The 14,132-nt window shown below is 36.6% G+C and overlaps 1 protein-coding gene across 1 annotated transcript; it reads right to left on the bottom strand.

The window, feature by feature from the left end:
* Positions 1-595: 595 nt before the first annotated feature.
* LOC140170059 (probable N-acetyltransferase san) lies at positions 596-12,950 on the bottom strand. Its single transcript, XM_072193379.1, is given in 6 exon segments — positions 596-1,107; positions 2,943-3,009; positions 3,555-3,578; positions 3,581-3,676; positions 7,685-7,821; positions 12,732-12,950. Coding segments are annotated over 6 exon segments (495 nt in total). The 5' UTR covers positions 12,740-12,950; the 3' UTR covers positions 596-944.
* Between the last annotated feature and the right edge of the window lie 1,182 nt (positions 12,951-14,132).

Here is a 14,132-nt window from a genome sequence, read left to right as displayed (position 1 = left end):
AGGTCATGTCTTCCCTAGGTGGTGTATGGATTTCAACTGGAATAGCCCAATGTTGCTGTCTTTTTTTATTATGCTGGTTAACTTTATGACACGTCCGTCGGCTGTATCACATAGTGACGTATTTGCAATAGCTGCCTTCAGTGATTTTATTATCATTGTTGTATTTTAAATATTATTATTTAATATTTCACCATGCTTCTTTCTTTAAGGCCAATTACAATTGATCCTTAGTTTCCTGTTTCCCTCGCGCTTCCAAAATCAAGAATGGAAAAATATTTAGGTATTTTCATCATTTAATTGACTTTTTAATTACTTTTATTTGCTAATATCTGTTTTTGATCATCTCAACTTTGATTATGAATATAAAACAAGAACATTGTAGGGTCCCCTACTAATGTTAATGTAAAAAATCAATTATAATGGTAAAATAATTAAATCCGTAGTCTTAGTCAAAACGACCAAATGGACTGTTGATAATAGTCACAGCCATATTTTCAAAATAAAGAAAGTAATAGATAATTAATAATTAAAAGTCGCCTCGTCCTTTATTTTCAAACTTGAAACAGGAAACTAAGAATTAATTGTGAAGGGCCTAATGAATGCACATGGGATTGTAATATTGTGATAACACTTTAACAGTAATTTACAACATTTACTTTTACAGTGTATCTCATCACAATATTAGATGACAATAACAAAAGGTGACACAAGGCAGCCATTGTGAATACATCAGTATGTGATACAGGCGACAAATTTTTATCATTACTTTAGCAAAGGAAAGTATCTTCCTCTTGTTGTGTTGTTGATGTAAAGTTACATCCTTTAAGCATGTGAGGATCATTGGAAAAAGTTGACCAACGCTACGGCAAAGTGAAGTGAATATAAGATACACCGTTTTACCATAATTATTAGGGTCATGGGCCTGGTATCATACATTGTTGTTCCTACTCTTGCTGTACAGCAGGCTTGGCTGTCCTCAGTGTTTTCTGCAGGACATGGGCATCACTGGGTTCTATTCTCTTGTAATAGTGTTCTTTGGTTTCAATAATTTCAAAATCAAAGTGCTTGTAGAATTCTATTGCCGAGTCATTGTTCACTTGCACATGTCTGAAACAACAAGCAAAACACAAACAAAAAATAATGGATTAATGAAGTTCAAATATAAGGTTATTGTGATTTACAGTAAGTTGCTGACCAAATTGACCAAAGACACACTGTATACAGGACAGGTGCAGTACCCGGTATCCAGTGTTAGAAATAGGGCCGGTCAGCCGGCCATTGGCCTGTAACTTTTTGGCCTGGCCGGTAACTTTTCTGACTGGCATATATAGTTGTCGGCCTGGCTGGCCGGTAACTTTTTAAGGTCAAGCCCGGCTGGCCTGTAACTTTTTGAGGCATATTTCGAACACTGCCGGTATCCTTATCAATATCAGCCTACATTCAGATCTACTATATAACCATAGCAGCCAGGATCAGTGATTTACAGAAAGTTGCTGACTACTTTGGCCCAAGACACACAGTATAAACCATGTAGCACCAAACAGGGATGCAACTCTATACAGGTGCAGTATCCTATTCAGCCTACTTTACGCTCCAAGATCAACCATCGCAGCCAGGATAAGTTTACCAATTTTTTAATTGGTTAGGCATGAGAAACAAAATAGTTTTAGATATGCATTGATTTGTGACTGCTATCTTGACTTGAAGCTTGATGATGACCTAAAGTTAACCCACTGCATTCCTACAAAATTAGTTGGCCATATATGTGATGCGATCAAGCAAAATCAGTCTGAAGTATTGATTTTGAGATATAGCCAAACCAAGGAAACATTTCCTCTTTTTTGGAAACTCTTTAATTGCTCATATCTGTTGAACTGGTTGTCCAATTTCAATGGTGTTTTCTGCAAAATGCAGTTTTGTAAATGCTTTCTACTACCAAATAAGAACGACTTCAAACTGATTTTGCTTGATCACACCAAATGATTAGGAGGCTGAAGTGGCAATTCTGCCTGTTGCCTATGTACATTGGGTAACATTTTATTTTTATCATGTTTATTTGGACAGTAGTTTTAGGGGTTTTAATTTCTGATAGCCATAATGTGCATGTAGAACACTAAAATACAAGACTTCGTTTGTATGACTTGTATGACTTACAACTTGTTTGTATGACCTGAATAACAACTGGCAACACAGCCAAACAAATGGCAGTAATTCAAAGTCCTAGAGCAATTGCATGGAGACAGTGTGGTTGGGTGCTTGATCTGGGTGGATTCCCCTCTGTGTGTTTTAGGTTTTTGAACTAACTTGATCCCAAAGATTGAACAGAATCTGAATCTATGCAAAGATTGAGGTATTTAAGTGGCTTGCGCCTTAAAGCTGGAATGAAAGTCGACTTTTGACAAAAAGCCTGAGTAAATCTGAAAAAAAGCTTGAAAATGACAAGAATGGCCCTAAAACGGACTGAAAATAAAAGAAGTTGCATAAATCTGGACTACAAAAAAGCCTGATTTCAGACAAAAGTCTGAAAACTCTTATAATATGATATTGGTAAATTTTTTTTAAACCTGATTTTATGGCATATTTGTAATATGTTTACACATGTCCCAACTTGCACCTAAATAGAATCAGCCAAATTTGTTGTGTTTGTAAGTCAACAGAGCAAAGTTAGACATGAAGTCAAAATTCATGAACTTTTATCATCACACCAGCGGGGTGTCAAGGTGTCATTTGAGCGTCCTGTTTTCAATTTGGACACCCTAAAATTCTGATTTTTATAATGGGGTGAATAGGCAGAAGACACTCTGATTTTGTAGAATAAGGTATTTTGACCATTTTGGATACCGTAAAGACACCCCTCTTACATCACACACCGATAATGTAACATCTGCAAGTTACAGCAAGATATGCCCAGAAACATGTCGTATTCTCAAAGTAATACTCACAGATAAATATTGTCTATGTTGCCATCTTTTTCACAATAGTCTAAAACATGTTTCAGCATCACTGTACCTGTTTACAAGAAATAGAAGCAAAATTAATAGTAACACATCTTAGAACAGGTTCAGGGACTGCCTTTTGAGGAGAACGAGAGCAATCGCTCGTACTGCTCTCCATCTGACATACATTATAGGAGAGTGATTTTTAGCTCTCCTTAGTTGAGAGCATTCTCTACTTACACTCTATTGTAAATGCTCTAAACAGCTCTCCTTGAAGGCTCCAGTAGAGCTGTTTAATGCTCTCCTGCAAATTCCAAAAGACTGTCCCTGATCTTAATTTTTCTAGAAACATTAGGCACCAGAAACAAATTTGTTAGATCTTTGGAATGACAGTTGATGCTGCTTAAGTTAGATGCTCATGAAATCTCATGATAAACTTGAGGAACAGTGCATGACTTCACCCCTCCAGAAAATGATAAACCCCTTTGAATTCACACATTGAGGTGCAATGTGGTCCTATCTGCAATTTAGCTGCCCTATAAACATACAATTTCTGCATTTTGTACATGTACACATCTAAACTATGACACCTGGCAACTATTGCATACATGTACTAACCTATTCCTAATCTTCTGTATGGGCGAGGCATCCTAGAGTCATTATATACAGCCGTCTCCGTCCATCCTCTTCTGTGTCTATTCGACAACACACTGCACCAACCACTATGTCATTATAATATGCTGAGGAAAACATTTTTAAATAATAAAATAAATAAAACTGCTACATATATTATTATGTGCTCAATAGAGGGTATGCAATACGACGTCACTCATAACAGAGTCATCCTCATTTAAATAAAATTCTGTCCTCCATAAGGTACCACGGGAAAATTCGCATGATAATACAATAAAATGTGTGATAGGTATGAATGGTTGTGGAATCGATCTAGAGACCTGTCCCTCTGTCATCTTAAGTTATCTTAGAACTGTCCTCCAGCATGGCTGCCATTTCAATTGTTATACCGTTCCGGTTGGTTTACATGTATATGTGACACGATCTGGTCCATAGGGGACCAAAGGCGCAAATTTGAAACTGAGATAAAGGTAAAAATATGAAGAAAAAACAATCAAATACATAAGAAAATCGACATCAAAAAACTGCATAACTTTAGATTAGAACCAAGTATGCTAGACCTTTGGTGTTTTCAGTAAATGATAGCCTATTCATACATACATGCTATGTAACGTAGCGTGATTGGTTGAGAGCCGGGCATAAACAGCGTTTATGCCCGGTGTCCCGGTCTGCGATTGCGGGTAGGAAAAATGAAGGAAAATCATGACTTTTAATAATGTTAATTGTAATTTTTGTTATTATTTTGATGAAATAAGAATTACAAAATGTTCTTATATGTATGAGCAGGGGTTCATTCATATATTTTCATGACTAAGCGGTTGTTTATGCCCTCGGGCATAAGCGGCCCCTCGGGCATAAACAACCGTTTTGTCATGAAAATATATGAATGAACCCCTAATTATACATATAATGTAATAATTACAGTAACAATTTTCAAATATGCCTCCTTTGGCCCCCATGGACCAGATCATGTCACATATTCTCTAGAGATGGATTCAAATTTGAGTCCAAAGACAAGAGAGAAAATCATTCCTATACATGTATGTCAAAACAAATTTGCTTACTTCCTGGGAAAATAGATTGCCCCACCAAAGTAGCAATATTTCTCACAATAAATGTATTTTATTTGTGTTTTTTCATTTTTTAGTCCGCCTCCAATTCGGTGGCTATTTTTCCACTTGCCACAAAACTTGGCATGCTAGTTTTATGCATGTGACCCAATTCGATCAACTCAGGCCAAAGTCGGAAATGTTGAAAATTGAGTCACTACCATTACCTACTTGCTCAGTACCTACACTTACTGATGTTGAGTCACCAGGTCTTTGTTGCAAAGTTATGAACCTTTTTTTTAATATGTCAATTTTCTTTTGTTTTTTTTTTATTGTTTTTTTTTTTCTCCTCACTTTTTCCCTATCTTAGTTTCATTATTGCCAACTTTAGCCTGATTTGATTAGATCTGGTCACATTTATAATGTCATCTTATCATTCATCACTTATCCAGAAGATATTTTATACCATAAATGCATTAACCAGATTCAGTTTTCTGTGATTGTAGGCTATGCAAATCAGCATGGGTCTTTAGCAACAAAAAGTACCATACCACAAGAACAGAGCACATCCTAATCTTGAAAATAATTATGTTGACTAACGAACCCTGTTTTCGCAACATGAAGGCATGTTTTACAGAGAGCCTATGCTAGGGTGGTTCTTATTTTACAAAAGTCTGAAATACCATGCTCCTAACCCCTAGAAAGGTTCAGTTGGATGAAAAACTTATCCTGTAAAATTTTCAGAAATATTGAACAATATTTACTGGTAGCTCAAGAGCCTCCAATATGGTTGTGACTATCCGGAACATTGGTCGTCGGACATTTTGGAGCATTTTTAGGGGGGTATATTTTCAAAATAGAGTGTCTCTTGATACTCAATCTTTGTAATTACATTAACAGTAACTAGTTTAATATATATATAACAAAAAGTTTCATGTATTTACTTCCATTGTTGTTTTAAGCTCAACCAGATATGGCATTTCGTGCTGTGAATACTCTTAAATACTGGTCGTCAGCCATTTTTGAGCAATTGTAAGGGGGTCTAATTTCAAAATAGAGTACCTCCTGATACTCAATCTTTGTAATTGCATTAACAGTAACTAGTTTAACAGATATATAACAAAAGATGTCTTGTATTCACTTCCATTGCTGTTTTGAACTTAACCAAATATGGTAGTTTCACTAGTTTGTGCCGAAGTACTCCTAAATATCGGTTGTCAGCCATTTTCGAGCAAAGGGGTCTATTTTCAAAATAGAGTGTCTCTTGATACTCATATCTTTGCAATTACATTAACAGTAACTAGTTTAACATATAATATAACAAAAGTTGTCTTGTATTTACTTCCATTGATGTTTTAACTGAACCTGATATGTACGCAAATTAGTGCCATGAGTAATACTCGGTCATCATCAGCCATTTTCGAGAGCAATTGTAAGGTGGTCTAATTTCAAAATAGAGAATCTCTAATTGACATTCAATCTTTGTAATTGCATTTCAGTAACTAGTTTAACAGATATATAACAAAAGATGTCTTGTATTCACTTCTATTGTTGTTTTGAACTCAACCAAATATGGTAGTTTGCGCAATGAGTTTGCATAAATACCGGTCGTCGACCATTTTCAAGCAATTATAATTAAGAGGGTCTACTGATACTCAAGTTAAAACTTGGCAGATGGGGGGATGTTGCCTTCTAGACAATTGCATGGCTGTCTTGATAAGACCAGGTCCTTTAAGCAACTGGAGGTCATTATGTGGAGCACAGGCTGGTGTTAGCAGTGCAATGAATAAAGGCCTACACCCACAGAAAATATACAAAATTCCAGAATGTCTTTCTATCTCTGGTTGAGATTTTAAAAAACAACAATGGAAGTGAATACAGGACATCTTTAGTTATATGTGTTAAACTAGTTACTGTTAATGCAAATACAACGATTGAGTATCAAGAGACACTCTATTTTGAAAATATACCTCCTTAAAATTGCTCAAAAATTGCTGACGACCGGTATTTAGGAGTACTCACAGCATAGCACATACTACCATATTTGGATGAGTTGAAGACAACAATGCAAGTGAAAACAAGATATCTTTATAATGTATGTTAAACTAGTTGCTGTTAATGCAACTACAAAGATTGAGTATCAAGAGACACTCTGTTTTGAAAATAGACCCCCTTATAATTGCTCCAAAATGGCTGACGACTGGCCATATTTAGGCATACTCGCCGCCGCAAAACTACCATATATCTGATTGAGAATAAAACAACAATGGAAGTGAATACAAGACATCTTTTGTTATATAAATGTTAAACCAGTTGTTGTTAATGCAATTACAAAGATAAAGTATCAAAAGACACTCTATTTTGAAAATAGACCCCCTTATAAGTGCATGCTCATAATGGCTGACGACCGGTATTTAGAATTACTCACGGCACAAACTACCATATTTGGTTGAGTTTAAAACAACAATGGAAGTGAATACAAGACATCTTTTGTTATATATCTGTTAAACTAGTTACTGTTAATGCAATAATAAAGACTTGAGTATTAAGAGACACTCTATTTTGAAATTAGAACCATTTACAATTGCTCAAAAATGGCTGACGACCAGTATCTGGAGTATTCGCGGCACAAAGTGCCATATCTGGTTGAGCTTAAAACAACAATGGAAGTAAATACATGAAACTTTTTGTTATATATATATTAAACTAGTTACTGTTAATGTAATTACAAAGATTGAGTATCAAGAGACACTCTATTTTGAAAATATACCCCCTAAAAATGCTCCAAAATGTCCGACGACCAATGTTCCGGATAGTCATGACCATATTGGAGGCTCTTGAGCTACCAGTAAATATTGTTCAATATTTCTGAAAATTTTACAGGATAAGTTTTTCATCCAACTGAACCATTCTAGGGGTTAGGAGCATGGTATTTCAGACTTTTGTAAAATAAGAACCACCCTAGCCTATGCAAAGAAATAAGAGTATCATTTGATTGTAACATGAGATGGTGCAACATGCTGCAAAGGATTCTGGGAAGTGCAAGATATCCTCTCTGTCACTTACCTAATTTTGCTAGGTCTCCTACTTCCAACACATCTTTGTAGAACTTCTCATTGTAGCTTACCGGAAACACTACTGAATTGAGACGTTTAAGCTGCTTGATGTTGTGTGGTGTGATTTCACCAAGCTCTGTCCTACCCCTGCATTGATAAAAATATACAAACAGTATTCTGTTAATACTCTTTTAAAGAGTAACATTTTAATTATAATCCCCCAAGGCCCTTCACAATTTAATTTGAATTTACAATTTCCAGTCCGCATCCAAATTTGAGAATTGCAAATATTCAAAACGTGACATGAACACCAAAATACAGCCCAAAAAATGATCTACTTTCTGAGGAAAGTCAACTCCGAAACATTAGTGATATTTTAAAAATTTGATCCCCAACCCTCTGGTTATCTGTACGACTTGTCTGTGTTGGAAAATTCCCAGGACAAATAAATTGACGCATTGGTTCAGCCCCGTTAATGAATACTGTAAACACATTTCACTGAGTCACAATCAAGCGACCAGCACACCTAATTATTCCCAGATCAGGGTTGTTCCATCCAGTGGGGACACCCGAAAATCCGTATTGGCAGGGCCTTTCAGTACTACTACCAGTTAATTTTCTCCACATACATTTTGTAGAAAACACCAATTTGCTTTTCCTCAAAATTGTTATGTAATTATTGGGAGTTTATTCCCCTATATTAGTATAAATTTGAATTGTTTCACCAAGACGCATTTATTTTATGACATGTTTTGTGATATCCCCCATTGAGTACAACCGTAAGCGGTAAGCGTCCGCATTGAATGCTCAACTATTGTGTGCAAATCCAAAGCTAGAGTTCTTGAGTAAGTTCAAGCTTCAAGGTTCAACGCTTGCAGAAGTTTTAAGAGTTAATTTCAACTGTTGTACATCAATCAAGTTCAGATTGCAAGGTGGGTGAATTTGTGAAGAGGTTACCTTGTCAAAGCGAGAGTAGAATAAGAGACGCAGACTTAAGTGGGTACTACACCCCTGGCCAATTGTGTGCCTATTTTTGCATTTTTCTCAAAAATTATAGCGCATTGGTGACAAGGTATGTATATTATAGGGGCAAGGACTACAATTACTGCACTGAAAATTCAACAACTCAAGGCTAGTAGTTATTGATTTATTGATCAAATATTGGTTTCCCTCATTTTTGACTGTAACTCCACAACTGCTGTCTGTGCTGAAATAAAATTTCAAGTGCAGTAGTTTAGAGTTGGGCGACTAAGTCGCCAATAGTCGTTAGTCGCGACTATTACTGATAGTCGCGACTACGACTATTGAAAACCAAAAATCGACTAATGCAAGTATATTTTTGTGTTAAAAAATTACTTTAAAAGTGCCAGTTATTTGCACCAAAACCAACCAAATACTAACATATAAACTGCGAAAAATGTGAAAAAATGTTAGTCATTGTCTTACCAATAGTAACACTAACCAACAAGTAATCATAAAGTCCATAAATCATCATTAAATTGGTGTTATTGACTTGTTGTCGAACTACTTTCCCACAAGATAAAAGCCGTCAAAAAACTCAAATTACTTAGAACTATTGAACATCTCATTATGATTATAATTTATGCAGCGATAACAGGTGTAGCAGCATCATAGCATGCATGTACAGACCCAGGTTGGGTGTTTGTACCAACTACTGAAGGTATGAGATTATTTTAACTTTGGAAAGAAACAGCGAGAACTTCCGAGAAGTGTTTTCCAAAAGGAAAATTTAGGAAAATATTATTAGATTAGAAGTACTTTTCACGTAATTTCAAAAAGCTATGCTTATTGTGGTAACAGAATATTTAGAAAGCAACAGGAAAATAAACAAATTAGCTGACAAACAGTCATAATGTTGCAATGCCACATAGCGACAAATGCAGTAGTCTAGATGAGGTCAGGTGACGTAGGTCGGAGGTGAAAGTTAATCGTACATGCACGATGCAACACGTTCATGAGCATACCATGGAAAATATGCACTGCCGTACCGGCATGTTTACATATTTCTATCGCTATTTTACATATCGCTATTGGAATATTGAAGGTTTGAGAAATTATATGAAGTTTCTTGTGCTGTTGCTGGAAAGTGGCAAGTGAATTTAATTGAACAGAAAAGTTAGGCCTATATAACAGCATTTTACAGTCAAATATTTGCATCGAAAATGTGCGATACAGTGTAGCAATTTGTATCGCAACAGTGCTGGTTTGTGTAGCAAACTGTGATGCGATGCCAGCAATCACAGGTCCTGTAATCATGCTTTATAAATACTAAATTGCCACCAATCTTTCACCCGATTTTTCAGTCCAATTTTAACCACAGATAGTCGCGACTATAGTCGTAGTCGCGACTAATTGCTGTCGACTAGTAGACTGGGAAAAAAGTGATAGTCGCCCAACTCTACAGTAGTTGTAGTCCTTGCCCCTATAATATACATCTCTTACTTGTCACCAATGCACTATAATTTTGGAGAAAAATGCAAAAATAGGCACAAACTTGGGCAGGGGTGTAGTACCCCCTTAAGTAAAATGGTAGGCCTAATGATTTTACTCGAGAACTCTTAGCTTTGAATTTGCACACAAACTTTACGCATTCGATGCTAGAGCAAGTTGCTGTTGTTTTTCGGTCGGACAGCGTTGCAATTTTTTTTGCACCATAGGTAATTTATTATGTTAATGTTGAAATTTGGATGAAAGTTATTTCGATGAGTATTTATCTTTTGAGCAAGACTTGCTTATTTTGAACAGTCTAAAATTTTGTTGAAGTGTAAATTTAGCAACATTTTTTATGCGATCGCATGTCATGATATGTGATCGACTGTGTTTACTTCTGAACTTCCATTGCTTTACATGTTACTCGAGAACTCTAGCTTCGAATTTGCACACGATAGTTCGATGCTAGAGTGCGTTATATCATTTTCAGTGGACAGCGGTGCAAGGTTTTGCACGGAGGTTATTTATTTTGTTAATGTTGAAATTTGAATAAAAATTATTTTGATGAGTCAACTGTATCTTTTGCCTATTTTGGACAGTCTAAAATTTTGCTGAAGTGTAAATTTAGCAACATTTTTGATGCGATCGGCTGGCAGTTTTCCGTTATTTATACGCAAGCTTTCCAAGACTTTTTTCGTTGATTGTAGATCTTGGTACCTAGTGGCAGTTGTGAAATCTGGGCTTCAAGCAAACAGATCATTATTGAGTAAAGTAGCTTTGCCATCCACCTGGCATTGTGGAGAGCTCCAGGTTGCTTGAATTTAGCTGACATTACAGCATCAGCGCTTCCTAAGAAGAGGATGCACAAACTTAAGATAATCATCTCTCTTCAGGTCCTTCTGTGTTTCAGGATTTGCAGTACTTCAATCACTTCTATCTGCATGCTTAACCCTGGCTCACAGAGATTGGCAACATTCAATTGCGCAAGCGGCTGATTACCTCCATGTGGGAGCAGGTCAAAGTTCTTGCGAAATCTTGTGAATAAGTAAGGTGACTTCCGGCGATCTTGATACCTCAATTTTCAGATCATTGAAAACTTGTGTGAGAATTACTTCACCAATGTGGTGTCTGAATGTCATAAAACATGTATTCGTTTATTGTTGACCTTTGACCTTATTTGGTTGACCTTTGACCTTTATTGACATTGAACTCTGTTGACCTTTGACCCTCATCTGAATATCCAACAAACAAATCCCACAGTAGAGTATTAAAGTTAAGTTTCATATGGCCCTCTTCTTTCCATTTATACATTACATAGGATATTAGTGTGTTTTTAGAGTGCAAAGTTCACTTTACTACACGTTTCAATGGACAAGCCCATGTTCAGACTTCAAGCCTGCGGTGGCCCCATAAGACAAACTCCAAATTCAATAAAATTTGGTAGGGATTAGTTTTGGGACAAATGGAACATGTTAAGGCTATGGACAAAAATAATGCAAACTATGGGGGCTATAGATGCACCCTAATGTACACGGTTGCCATCCAGGGCCCAATATCATGCATATGAATAAAAACTTCTTCCTCAAGTTAATTATTGTCTCAAAAATATGAGGATATTGTTATTGAAATATTAGTGACACATGTGCTATATTCCTTCATCAATTCACCATGACGTTACTCACAAAAAACGTCATTTTGTGTCAATTTTTCTCGAGTGATCGCCAGACATCACACAGTCCCCATTGTAAATAGGTGATCAACACATGTACATGTAGTGCTGGGCTCACATGTTCAAGAACCGGAAGGGTATCACCATCAGTTTGCAATGACAAGTCAACCTTTGCAAATCGGAAGATGGATTGATTTGCCCAGCACTGGATTTTCTCAAATCTTTAATCACCGACGCAGTTGGCAGTTGTCAAAACAACTATGATCAAGCAAGGTTGCCGAATTAAACAGACTCATAAATATATGGTCGGAATTTGTACTTCAGCGCCTGTGTTTCCGGTTAAAAGTAAGCATACACTTCAGCTAAGATATAAATGTTAGCCAAGCTAAATTGAAGCCAAATTGGACAATCTAAAAAATTGTTTTGATGCGTTTTAAAACTGAAGACGCTACGCCGACTGACCGTGGTATACCAGCAATCTCTCTCTTCTATCCACACATTAACCATCATGTCGTCGTGGATAGTAGATAGATTTCTCGATCAAGGGGCATTATACTAAAATGCAGGAAACCTTTGACGAGCGCGTATTGTAAGGATACATCGCGTATTTACTGTGTTGCACGCACTTGTCTCTGATTGGCTGCTGAGGCGATCTGTTGTTGCTGAGTGGAAATTTATGAATGAACTGTGCGCCGTACGCGTTGTTAGCGGCGAATTTGCAACATCATGGTAGTCGCGCTCGTCAAAGGTTTGCTGCATTTTAGTATAGGCTTGGCTGGCCATCGCCATGTCATGATCATGATGATGATGTGGCATACACACTCATATGATCAAACTAAAGGATGCGACGGTGTGATGTTTCGAATATACATGATAAGGATTTGGCAACAGTACATTATATTATTTGCGCCGAAAATGTACTTTAACTTAAGCTTACCGAGTCATTCTTGTTTTTCAACGGAATCGTTCTTTTCCGGCATTAACTAAGCTTATATTCAGTCTCGTTTCTCTTCTGATTCGTGAGCAATGTATATTTATTAATGACAGATTAATACCCTTCCTGTTACAACATTAAAAAGAACAGAAAAAACCATAAAGATGCACTTTTAAGGGCTTCGCAATTTCTACAGGGAGTAAATTCCGCACATGAATTCCCGGCAAATTGTGCAGCATGTATTTTCAGTGTTTCTGGAGTCAGATGCAGTGTCCCTAATGTAGCATTGTTTTACTAAATATACACAAAATATTCACAATTTGTACATATTTAAGTATTTTAATATCTTAGATTATAACCAAAGCCATTGTTAATAATGCAAAATTTGATTTTTTGCATTTAATTGCTGTTTTTTAAAACCTCAAATAAATAAGCTTTTATTACAAACACACTACCGGAAGTAATTCAAAATATTTTAATATGTTTGCTGTATTTATGTGCACGATTTTTTTTCTCCAAGATTTGAAATTAATTTTACCATAACATAGCTATGGGGTGGTGTAATAATTATGTGTACCCCAGGGTTGTGAATTATAGGGGGGGCAAAGATTGTTGGCAGGTCAAAAGGGGGCAAGCGTTTTGGCAGGTCGAAAGGGGGGGGTCAAGCGATTTTGGCAGGTCGAAAGGGGGAGGGGGCAAGCGATTTTGGCACATATATTTTAGGCACCGTTTCTATAGGCCCTATATTACGCCCTAAGAAGCCTAAGAAGGTGTAGGAAAACGTTAGGAACATGTTCAAATATGCAAAATTTTCCGCGCTCGCATTATATGATAAGACAATAAATTCAGGTTCCCAAAGTCTTGCTGTGTAAGGGGGGGCAAAGATCCACATCAAAAAGGGGAAAAGGTTATTTGGCACATCAAAGGGGGGGGCAAAGAATTTTCGCACGGCCAGAGGGGAGGGGAAACCAATTTTGGCAGACCATTTTGAGAATTCACCACCCCGGGGTACACATAATTATTGCACCACCCCTAAGTTTCTTCCAGGTTGTCAGAACTGATTTATTATGCATAATAACGTTGTATGAATAAATGATGCTAATAAATCATGATCAATGATATGTTGATTGATTGATTGGTTGCTTGCTTGCTTGCTTGATTGATTGATTGATTAATCGATTGATTGGTTGATTGATTGATTTATTGATTGACTGATTGATTGGTTGATTTATTGATTGATTGAATTAATTGGTCAACCTATTCTGCGGATATTGATCAGGAATCAAAGTTTGAGACCCTTGTACAGTAGGCCTATTGATTTTTGGGCACTCAAAAGGAAGGGGAACTCTATAATTTCACTTGCCCCAATTTCAATTGTCTTACCAACTTGATACAATGATGCAG

This window comes from Amphiura filiformis, chromosome 14, assembly GCF_039555335.1.
Source record: "Amphiura filiformis chromosome 14, Afil_fr2py, whole genome shotgun sequence".
NCBI classification, from domain to species: Eukaryota; Metazoa; Echinodermata; class Ophiuroidea; order Amphilepidida; family Amphiuridae; genus Amphiura; species Amphiura filiformis.
This window is presented reverse-complemented; position numbering and strand designations above follow the sequence as displayed.